General features: G+C 39.8%; 2 protein-coding genes across 6 annotated transcripts in view; one reads left to right on the plus strand and one right to left on the minus strand.

The window, feature by feature from the left end:
* LOC143741856 (uncharacterized) overlaps positions 1-1,677 on the plus strand; it is a 63,951-nt gene extending 62,274 nt beyond the window's left edge. For all 4 annotated transcript variants that reach the window (XM_077234352.1, XM_077234353.1, XM_077234354.1 and 1 more), the window contains one exon: positions 1,359-1,677. In XM_077234352.1, coding sequence (XP_077090467.1) covers positions 1,359-1,610 — 252 coding nt within the window. In that variant the 3' untranslated portion in view covers positions 1,611-1,677. The remainder of the gene's footprint in view (positions 1-1,358) is intronic.
* Positions 1,678-5,347: 3,670 nt separating this feature from the next.
* ascl1a (achaete-scute family bHLH transcription factor 1a) lies at positions 5,348-10,933 on the minus strand. 2 transcript variants are annotated; one of them, XM_077233820.1, is made up of 4 exons: positions 10,692-10,875; positions 9,915-10,011; positions 6,284-7,138; positions 5,348-6,185 (listed from the first exon to the last, which is right to left on the minus strand). In XM_077233820.1, the coding sequence occupies exon 3, from the start codon at positions 6,883-6,885 to the stop codon at positions 6,295-6,297; it is 591 nt and encodes a 196-aa protein (XP_077089935.1). In that variant the 5' UTR covers positions 6,886-7,138; positions 9,915-10,011; positions 10,692-10,875; the 3' UTR covers positions 5,348-6,185; positions 6,284-6,294. The 2 variants fall into 2 exon arrangements, with proteins under 2 accessions (XP_077089935.1, XP_077089934.1); XM_077233819.1 differs by having other exon boundaries at positions 6,284-10,050; positions 10,692-10,933.
* Positions 10,934-11,085: the final 152 nt, after the last annotated feature.

An 11,085-nucleotide genomic window follows, 5' to 3' on the forward strand; every position in this document is an offset into this window, starting at 1 on the left:
GTGGAGAGGGGAGGCTAATTACAGAGTGAGCTGGGCTTGAATTGTTATCGAGGGAGAGGAGAGAGGAGTGGGCACTTTGCCAGAGGATTACAGGACACACATACACACACTCACTTTTAGTCATTACCTCGGATGCATTTAACTGTGCAAACAGGTGCGCTCACAGAAGAGTAGGAAAAGGCCGCTGTAATTTGAGCCCCCTCTGGCACACGTGTGAACCCATGCAGCATACGCATTCACTCTCTCACACAAACATACAGGTTATACCGACATCAGTGCCCTGGCTATCCAGAAATGTGCAATAGGTGATGACTCGGGACAAATGAATGTATTCACTCACAAAGGATTTGTACATGTGAATGAAGAGTTATAGACTCGTGCTGCTACTGTATGTACCACAAGTTAAAGCCCAGGAAAATGCCTTGTAAATAGGGTTGATTAAAAAAAGTTTTTAATTTATTTAATTTTGGTTGTACTACACTTCTGGACACACACAAAAAAGGCCAAACCAAAAATGTCAAAATATTTAGTGGTCTATTAATGGTCTCCAACATTTAATCTCAAATCCCTGTTCAGAAAATTAACAAGAATTGCACAAATACAAATACGTCTTCACTTTTCTGTGAATGCTTAAGCCATGTGGGTAAACTGGCAAACAGCTTTTTACAGGAAGGAGAGTCAGTGTTATTCCACTCAATATTAATAGTTTCATGCAGTTCATAGTTGAAACATGTCTCCCAGTTTGTTTGAGTTTAATGTGAGACCAAATATTCACTATAGGGTTCAAATCTGGACTCTGACAGGCCAAAACATGAGTCTGATGGACTTGTTCTCAAGCCACTACTTGGTTGTCTTTGCAGTTTGGGCAGGAGCATTGTCTTGTTGAAAAACAACATCTGATCATTCCTCTTTAGATAACGACTTTTCATTTGTGGGAAGCAAAACATTCCGAAATAATCTCCTGTACTCCAAAGCATTAAATGACTTTACACAGTGAAGTAGCTCACCATTACCAGCAGCTAAGACTCCACAGTGCACACACAATGACATCTCTTCCTCCATGCTTCACTGTGGTAGAGATGCTTTAACATTTTTTTTGCTTAAATTTCGCTAATTTCCTGAACAATAATTTGAGGTAAAAGCTTGGCTTGGCCTTTTTTCCTTTTTTTTTTGCCCAGGAGTGAAAGTACATCTGCAACAGTAAAGCACTCAAAATAAAACCTAATTAATCAAAATATACCCAGAATATTCATATTGAAATCCAGTGCACATGCATGCCTAATGTAAGTGTCATAAGATCTGACATTAAATACATTGATGCTGTTGTACTGACCTGAGTATTCATGCTTGTTCTACAGCAGTTGTTCCTGTTCTTACTGGAGGCCCAGACAGGGGGCGCTGGGGCGCCAGAGGGCTGCATTGAGGCAGAGCAACTCCTAGTGGAGCTCAAGGCAGGGGGCATCAGGCCGGAGCACGAGGCGTCGGTAAGACGGGAACTTCGCAATCTGCGCTCCCTCGACCTTCTCGACTTCCTTGCTCACCTGCCTCTCTTCATCCTCATCCACAACTCGGTGATCGCCAACCCCTTCGATGACTCCAGTAACCTGTGATGGTATCAACAAGAACTGTTTGCCCCAATGGTTATTTCATATTAACTCCAGTGCAAAACATTAAAAACACACACACACTCATTTATATATATACACATATCTGAAAAAAGTTTAGGGCTCGTAAGATTTGAAAATTTGTGAAATTTTTTCTTAGGCTCCACACAGCTGCATTTATTAAAAATATATATACAGAAAAAACAGTTAAATAGTATTACAATTTAAAATAATTGTTTCTATTTTAATATATTTTAAAATTTAATTTATTCATGTGATGTCAAAGCTGAATTTTCAGCATCATTACTCCAGTCTTCAGTGTCAGTTGATCCTTCAGAAATCATTCTAATATGCTGATTTTGTGCTCTTTAAATATATCTTTATATTATATTATATTATATTATATTATATTATATTATATTATATTATATTATATAAAGTGAATACAGGTGGGGCAACTGGTAAAGTAGAAACAATTAAGGTTAATCAAATTTTGTCAAGTGTTCCACAGCTAAAAAAAAATCAGCACTAAGTACAGAAGTAATAAATATGGAAAAAAATACTGATAAAAATGATTATGTTTAAGTGCCCCTCTTTAACCTGCATCAATAAAAATGAACTACAACAATGCTTTGTTAATTATTCTTTCATCATCCATGTCAATAAATCTCCAAAGAAAAAAATGTCAGCACTGACTGACTGTGTTGTCAAAATGACAAAACTTCACTCTGTTTCATGAAAAATAGGCCATGGATTTCATTTACTGCAAAAGACTGCATCAGTGGCCAGAGTCATAGAGGAGTGCTGTCTGTGGTACTGAAACACTGTTTGCTCTGCACTCTTCAGGGCCACAGTCGAGCAGCTCATATTTCATGCAGGCTAGAGGCTTTATTAAATGTAATTCACATTTGGTGTACAGAGAGCAAAAAGTTTGAGCAAACATGGTCGTCAAACATCCTATCATCACTGATAATCACTCACCGTAACTAGGACTCATGGGGAAAGAGGACAGAAGAGCCTTGACAAGCATGGAGAGCACCGTCACATTCAGACATAACAAAAGTGAGCATTTGTATAAGAAAGAGGAGAGAGGGGGAAAAACTGAAAAGGATCGAGGTAGCGAGAAAAACTGAGAACGACCGGTCTCATTTACCCTAAAGAAATGACCGCAGTCCTCTGTTAGAGATTGGACAGTTGTGAAAAGCTCTCTGGGCACTCATGAGGAAGTGAGTGCTGTCTAACAGTCTGCGTCTTTAGATTTACAAAGTCTGTTGAAGAAGTTGAGAGGCAAGGATGGCAGCACTTTCAAAGAGAATGAAAGGAGGCTGGAGAGGAGTGATAACAAGAAGTCCCAATGAATTTCAACAGAGAGAACATCAGAGGGGCCCGGATCACTAATCAGTGTGGGTTACATGCTGCCGCTCCCGTTCTATTCAGGCATGGCATAATGAGGAGGCAACGTTCTGCCACAAAGGGATGGACACGCGGACAGGCTCCAGTGGGCTGTGCGCACAACTACACACAGCGTTGCTTGTTACCGTTCCCTTGGACACAGTTCAGATTGAGCATGCATAGTTTATTAAGGGAATTGGTGGCTTGAATTGTCTGGTTAGACACAAAGTGCATTCACAACAGGTGAACGGAAAAGTTTAAGCAAAACATTTCCATTACTTTCTGTGTGTGTTTAGTTGTGGGGGGAAAACGAAAGAAATCTTTTGCAGCTTTACTCCAGCAAACCAACAACTACTAAGTAAACTACAAACCAACAATTAGTAATGCTTTTCTGCAATGTCTCTTAATAAAACATTGTCCTTGAACAAACTTAAGCCATCATTTATATATGTTTTCCCGGCTTATCTTTCAGCGACAGACACAAGAAGCCAGAAAATCAAGTGGAAAATGTGTTTCATCCATCTCAGAGATCCTGATTAATTGATTTTTTAAGGACTCAGAGGGGAAAAAAAGAATTGCCTCTCTTCCCCAAATTAATTTCACACCAGATAGATATGAAGCTCTATCTATTGAAATGTAACTAACAAATGGGTCCAGTATGATGCAATAAGAGGGATAAGAGCGACTGATGGATAAGTGCAAAAATTGATTTCCCAAGCTATTGACCATTCAGACCCATCTATTTTGGATGGTGGTTTAACATGTCATAGAAGTTGGGTCACAGTGAATCACACAGTCGCAAAGAAATCGGGGGCAACTGACTTGATCTGTTTTAAAACAAAATTTAAATACAGTTGTTGACTTATCTGGACAGATCTCATGACAAAACCTATAACTATTATACGATGCGACAGTTCCGTATCAATTTATGTGAATCGTACGGAAAAGTACGATTTTTTTAGAAAGAAAAATATGTAAGCATGAAGGTCCACCCCTAAACGGAAACGTAAGTGGATCGTACGAAAAAGAACGAGATACGGTTTTATACGAATTGGCCAACAATAGCCTACCCCAAATATGTAAAATAGATTCTATTTTGAAATGTAAAATTCCAACTTTCAGCCCACTAGCTACGAACCTGTCTGGTCGAGCTAATTAAAAACAAGAACATTGTTTTGAATCTAAGTTAAGTAAAACTTGGCTGATTTATAAGCTGGGGTAAGCTATTTCGTCTTAGGCCTATAGCCTACCCAAAACAATGCTCGCGGTACTTTCGTCTGGGACATGTTTTTTTCTTCTTCAACACCTGCCTCTTGTATACAGCACTCGCTTCCAGACGCCGTGAGTTTGTAAAGGGGCAGTTGTTGAGTGCGTGTCGCGCGCTGTTGTCAGAAAGGCACACGCGCCTTCAGCCGACTCCACTCGAGCGCCACACACGCGAACAGAGCCTTTCAATTCATTACAGCAGGCACGCGCCCACCCCGAGCGCACACACACTTTACCTGTCAAACTCCCTTGAAACTTCACGACTGAGAGTTATGTGTAAACTTAACAATAGTGTTTTATTAAATGCGTTTGTATTTTGGGTCAGTGACGTCACGCTCGAGTTTTAGGATATTTTAAGTTTGTCATTAAAACGCAATAGAAAATTACTTGAATATGAATAACATTTTCACAATTTCTGAATGAAAAGTTATTCTGATATTTTTGCTGGGCCTAAAGTTAAAATGTCCTAGGTGGTGTAACTGTCCAGATTCTAGGCTAAAAGAAAGAAAAAGAAAAAGAAGAGAAAATACGAAAAACATAATATCTGTAAACACTATTTTCTTAACAAATATTTTATTACATAAACATATATATTAAGAACCATCTGCCCCTTTACGTCCACAAAAGTCGTATATATTTCTCAGTATTTTAACAAGCGTATTCCCTTGTTTTACGTAAAACTATGTTTTTATAATTATTAACAATAATAAAAGCAAATAGCCATCCTATGTTTATACACTCTCATGTGAGTACTTGTTCCTGTATGCTCTCTCTGCCATTCTCACCCACAAAAGTGTTAGTAGGGTGAGCCAACAATATGTTTATTTTCCAAAAGTGCGGTCTTCTCCAAATTGGCATTCATTATGAGCGCATAGAGTCTGTGAAACGGTCCAGTATGCTGGTCACGTGTCCTCCTGCCTGACAACAGGCAGACTGCCGAGGCTTAGCAGGCTTATCACTTTTGATAAAAAAGAAAATGTGCAACGAAAATCTACACTTGACACTTGATTGTGTTCTTATAAATTTGCTTTCAGTAATCTACAATATAATAAGTTGCAATACACAAGCAAACTCAAGAAAACATGTTTCTTTTAGAAACTTTTATTATGAGACTAAACTGTAGAAAATATGGAGATAAGGCATATTCTTATTTTCTGAAAGATGCAAACCCCAGCATTGTAAAGGCAAAGTGGAACAGTGTGGAGACACAAAACACCTCCGTTTGGACAATAGCTGCATAACCTTTGATCACTTCGAGTCATATTACAATTGCAATTATAATTCCTATTAAATAAGACACGTTGGTGTTGAAATTTAAACTCTTGAGTATTAAACTCCTCTAAACCCCCCACAACCGTAAAGGGAATTGCCAGCTGCGATGCATTTAAGACTATAAGTCTGAATAAGCGAGAGGTAATGAGCAATTTACGGCAAGCTATAGGTCAGAAATATATACATATTAAAATGAATGTGTACAAAACCATCTATAAATCTCTTACATACAAAAATATCTTAATATATTTAAAAAAAACATTTTATACAAATAGAACTTCATATAATAAAATTCGCCAAGTTGGAAGCATATTAGAGTTGTGAGGGGGTCTATCAAGGCAAACCTTCTTTGATTACATTAGCATAGGTAAAGAACAACGCTCGCTTATTGTTTATATGCCACAGTGTCGTGGAAAGTCATTTTAAAACAGATTTCTTGGGCGAATGCGCTGGAAGGACTGGTCTCCCGCTCTTCCCTTTTAGTCCTTTGGCTCTTTGACACTCGGGACCCGTGGTTTGCCGGTATGCATGGGCCATCTCTGGGTGTGGATTCGAGTCTATCCGAACCGGACTTCAGCGCAAACGCAGTGCTGTGTTCTTGGAGGACATCCGAGTTCCTCCCAAGTGAGTGCTGCGATTTGTATGCGTTTCCTAGGAAGAGAACATGTCATGGTGAATATCTTGCATGAACAACAAAATAGTAAAAGCGCAGCAATTGCTGCAATAATGATGTTTTAATTCATACGAACCTTTCGAACGTTCAAAACCAGTTGGTGAAGTCCAGGAGCTCTTGTTCTTCTGGACTCAGAGGATCGTAGGAGCCCTCATCTGAAGAGTAAGAGGACACGGGCGAACCGGCCATAGAGTTCATGTCATTCGTGTAGTTCTGGGAGATGGTGGGTGACAGGACGCCCGACTGGAACGCTGCGCTCACCGCGTCATGCTCGTCCAGGAGCTGCTGGAGCGCGCGGATGTACTCCACAGCCGAACGCAGCGTCTCCACTTTGCTCATCTTCTTGTTCGCCGCTCCGTTGGGAACGTGTTCGCGGAGAGTAGCAAAGCCGTTGTTCACCAGCTTTACCCGGTTGCGTTCTCTCTCATTCCGCCTGGCCACCGCGTGCGGCTGCTGCTGAGGCAAGCTGTACCCGAAGCCAGCGAAGTTGAGCCTCCTTTTGCACCGAAGCAGCTCCGGGGAGGATGAGCGCTGCCTCTTCGCCTGTTTCGATGCGGACTTGTTGCTGCACTGGCTGTCGGTCGGACTGAGTTGGATGCTCTGCGAGGCAAAAAAGCAGGCAGGTGCCATGAACTGCTGCTGGTTTACGCTTATTTCCATCTTGGCAGTGATGTCCATTTCGCGGATGGGAAAAAGAGCGAGGGAAAGCACAAAAGTTTATTTGGACTGCCCAGTGGCCGTGCGTCTTGCTCGTGGCGTTCACGTGTGGATTCAATGGGCAGGGGTGCTCCGGACTCTCGACCTGTTCTGAGTTAGGAGATGGAAACAGCGCGGCCTTTTCAATACGCCGACGGCCCGTCGCGCGTTCTCCTGACCACGCCCCCTGAGATGCGCTTGCGTTGCGTACGCCAGGCGCGTGCCGCTCCTGCCACTGAGTAAACAACTTCTCGTAAAGAATGACTGTGGTGTTGAGGTGTTTTTCGGTTATGACCAGTGTTTCTCGGAGAACAACACACACACACACACACACACACACACACACACACACACACACACACACACACACACACACACTTAACTTCGAGCTGCAATAAATGCATCCAGTGACCTTGTAAAATTAAACAAGGGCGCATTTCGAGTTTTCATTATGGCGCTTAATCGAGAAAAGAGTCATTAAACTGACGATTAATAATGTTAAAACACGGAAAAAGCTTGAGGAAAAAAAGAAAAAAGAATCAAACATGTTTACGGACACGATGGACTGTAATGTATTTACCGCTAAATATACACTCGAAAGTTCATGAATTTGTTAAAATGTTAGGCTTTTCTAATAATGGCAGAATATAACCTGTCAACACAGTTTATCTGGAAAAATTGTACCAAACTAATATTTTTGCCATCAAATACTGGCATCAATGATAACAATTTATAACATTCCAAACATATTTGACAACTTGCCCTGATCTGACATTAACGGGGAAAAATAGCAAATGTAGTTTGGAGGACTGGTGGTTTCAGGTGTTTGAAATCAATATACTTTCAACATTTTTAGGCGTATGATTAGTGTTTGTGAGAACCCCAGTTTGCTCTATTAATCACATACGAATCCTGTTTATAAGCTTTCTAAAATGTCGGTCATCATACTTATCAAATTAATCAGATCTTATAGCAAACAATGTGTAACTGCTGATGTGAATAAGAACCACTTGTTCACTTCCATTCAAAGGCGAACAATCTCATTCAAAGCACTTTGCTTTTACTGGACTCAAATGTATAGTTTAGTTATGAATTCACGCCTGTCACGGTAACGGCTACATTGTTAACGCGTTACAGCCATATAATATATAGAGAGAGAATATTTAGCGAATCAGAGCAAGATGAATTTGGCCAGTCATTATAAGAAATCATCACAGCTGGAAAGGCGGAACGGATGGGTTATTTTTTGGAAGCGTGTCAAGAAAAGCTCCCGACAATTTATTTACTTGCATTATATCTCTCGATTAATTTCGCTACTTTCATTGCATGATGGCACATTATTTTCAACCAACTTTGTTTGAATGACTGCCTGCGCCGCTGTTGTGTGCGCGCGCGATGCATGTGGAGTGGAGAGGAGGGGGTGCAATAAATTGTGTAATTTCTCTTAGTTGGCTGAGGCATTCAAGATCAGGCCAGCATTCAAGCACCCAGCCCCCTCCAACTTTCTTTTCACTCCTCTCTCTTTTTCCCCCCTTCTCCTTTTTTAGAGCAGCAAGGGCGTTTTGAAAAGAAGCGTGGGTTCTATTCACTCCGGCTAGGACACTCTGAAACATATCCACCATGCTCTGTCAGTGCATTTGCAGACTCCAATTAGCGTTTTGTAAGCCCCTCTTTCTTTCATGATACTCTAGGCTCAGGGAAGGTTCCAGTCATTCCCGGGTGTAATAATTAATATGACATCTGGGCGTCTGAACTTCTATTGAAACACCTATGCACTCGGAGAAATGCTGTAAAATAATAAAGACAAAACAACTCAATACAAAGCCGTTTGTTTTCTCCTATATCCCCGGGTTTGATATGCAGGATTATATTTCAATTTGTAAGCTGTTAAAACTACATTGTGACGGTTTTTTTTATCGCTTCAATGACTATTCATTGCTGCTATTTGGAGCAGATGCGTGGCGTTTATGCACTGCTATTTCTGATGTTAGTGGATGAGAACATGTTGAAGTAAATGAAACGGTCATATCATATTCTTGAAAGAACCGAACACCGATGATTTCCTTGTTAAGTGCGTGCGCGTGCTTCACACCCATGTGCACGCGCATGAAAGTCCGCAGCGCGCGATCCACTGCAGTCATGCGGAGACAGTAGGCCTATAATGTCAACAAGATGTTTACTGCACATACGTACACAATCTAATCACATAAAACACACTGTCACAGTATAGAGGATCTACACGTTTTTGAACCGTTATTTGGAGCAAAGAGTTGTGTTCCAAAAGGGAGTTTTTGCATGAACATTTTGGGTTCCCCAAAGAACCTTTAAATGAACAGCTGTTAACAGAATTGATCATTTGAATTATCTAAAGATCCTTTTGTTTCTACTATAAATAACTATTTGTGAAATGGATATGTTACATGGATGTTTAAGGTTCTTCATGGAATCACAAACGACTTTTAATTTTAAGAGTTTTGGGGGTTAAACTATTTGGTATCATACTTTAAAACAACTGCAATAAAAAATGATCAGAAACTTTACCAGTATTTATCTTATATGTACACTTTTAAATTGCTTTAACTCATCAAAATACGTTAAGCCATTTAAAAACACAATTTAAAGTTATACAAGATTCAACTCTTTTTAAAGTCAGTTTAATGTAATACAAGTTGAAATGACCTAAACATCCAAGTTGATTGTACTTAAAAATGTAACGCAGCAACTTTTACAGTGTACATTTTTATGTAAAAATGCATAATTGCAGCAAAGTGGCATTTTTCTTTTTAAAACCATGTTTTCTATTTAGGCCCCTTGAAGTAAACTAACTTCAGCTATGATTTTTCGAGAAACTCCCCTTAACAATTTAAGGCAAAGGCCAGATGTGGTCATATCAGCCATTCATTCATTTCACTTAGCTTGAATATGTGCATTAACTAGCACCTACCTTGATGTGTTTTTGTGATAACATTTCTATACAGAGGGAGGGATACTGTATCCTAAACTTACCCTACCTGAAAACATCTGCAGGTGTTGAAGGGTAATTATGTCCAGATGTTCATTCAAGAAGAGTCTTTGACTGCTGTTGTGCAATTTCTGAGGACTTCAACTCTAAAAAGATCAGGTAGTTTGGTCATGGTCCTACATCTCCTGTGTAAATATAGACATTCAAATGCAATTTTCCCATATCCTATACAGTGATCACAAATTAATCAAACATTATTTTCTGTGGTAGTTGGCTGATGAAATGAATAGTTTTTTGTATTGGACTGATTGTATTGGTACGATCCTTGTACATTTAGTGTAGGTCTAATTATATTTATCTATTTAAATGGCGATCCCATGTACAATATTAGCCTTGTTAATATTGAATAGTGGAGTTAACAGAATGGCTGGTAAATGTTACAGACACCTACTGCCATCTACCGGTGAAGTCATGGTGTGTGTGTGTGTGTGTGTGTGTGTGTGTGTGTGTGTGTGTGTGTGTGTGTGTGTGTGTGTGTGTGTGTGTGTGTGTGTGTGTGTGTGTGTGTGTGTGTGTGTGTGTGTGTGTGCTTCCATCCCGGTGGGAACCTGAATACACACAGACTCATGGGGACTCGTGTTACCGTGGGGACCTACATTGAGGCCATATAGGCTACACATACATATAGCCTAAACTATAAACGGTAGAGGCCATATTCTTTTTTAAAAATAGGCCTACATGTAGAGCAATATATTTCTATGGTGTTTGAAAAACATTTCGATAACCAAAAAAGTTACATTATCAGTAAGTTAGAAGTGTATTTTACCTGACGTAAAACAGACACGACACGAGGATGTATCGTTATCCAACCCAACAGTAGGACTAGTGCTATGCGATACGTCGACTTAACATGACAAGTAGCAACATTATAAATATAACCAATATGTTAGTGTTGGTTAGAAAGTATTTTACAAAATTGACGGTGCTATATAGACAATTAATCCTCTTATTAAGTAGACCTCCCTAGAATCCGTGTATTCTTTCTCGTAGTGGCAAACAAGTTCCTTCACCTGCTGGACCAAAATTAACTTAGCGCCATCTCGTGGTCATAAACAGAACATCAATGTAGCCTATAGTTTCTTATAATTTATAACGGGACCTGCATCAGTTTTTCCAATCTTGAAAACCCAATCCCTTCTAATTTTTTATTAATTATTAAA

This window comes from Siphateles boraxobius, unplaced genomic scaffold, assembly GCF_051911475.1.
Source record: "Siphateles boraxobius isolate OS27281-9 unplaced genomic scaffold, OSU_SipBor_1 19, whole genome shotgun sequence".
NCBI lineage: Eukaryota > Metazoa > Chordata > Actinopteri > Cypriniformes > Leuciscidae > Siphateles > Siphateles boraxobius.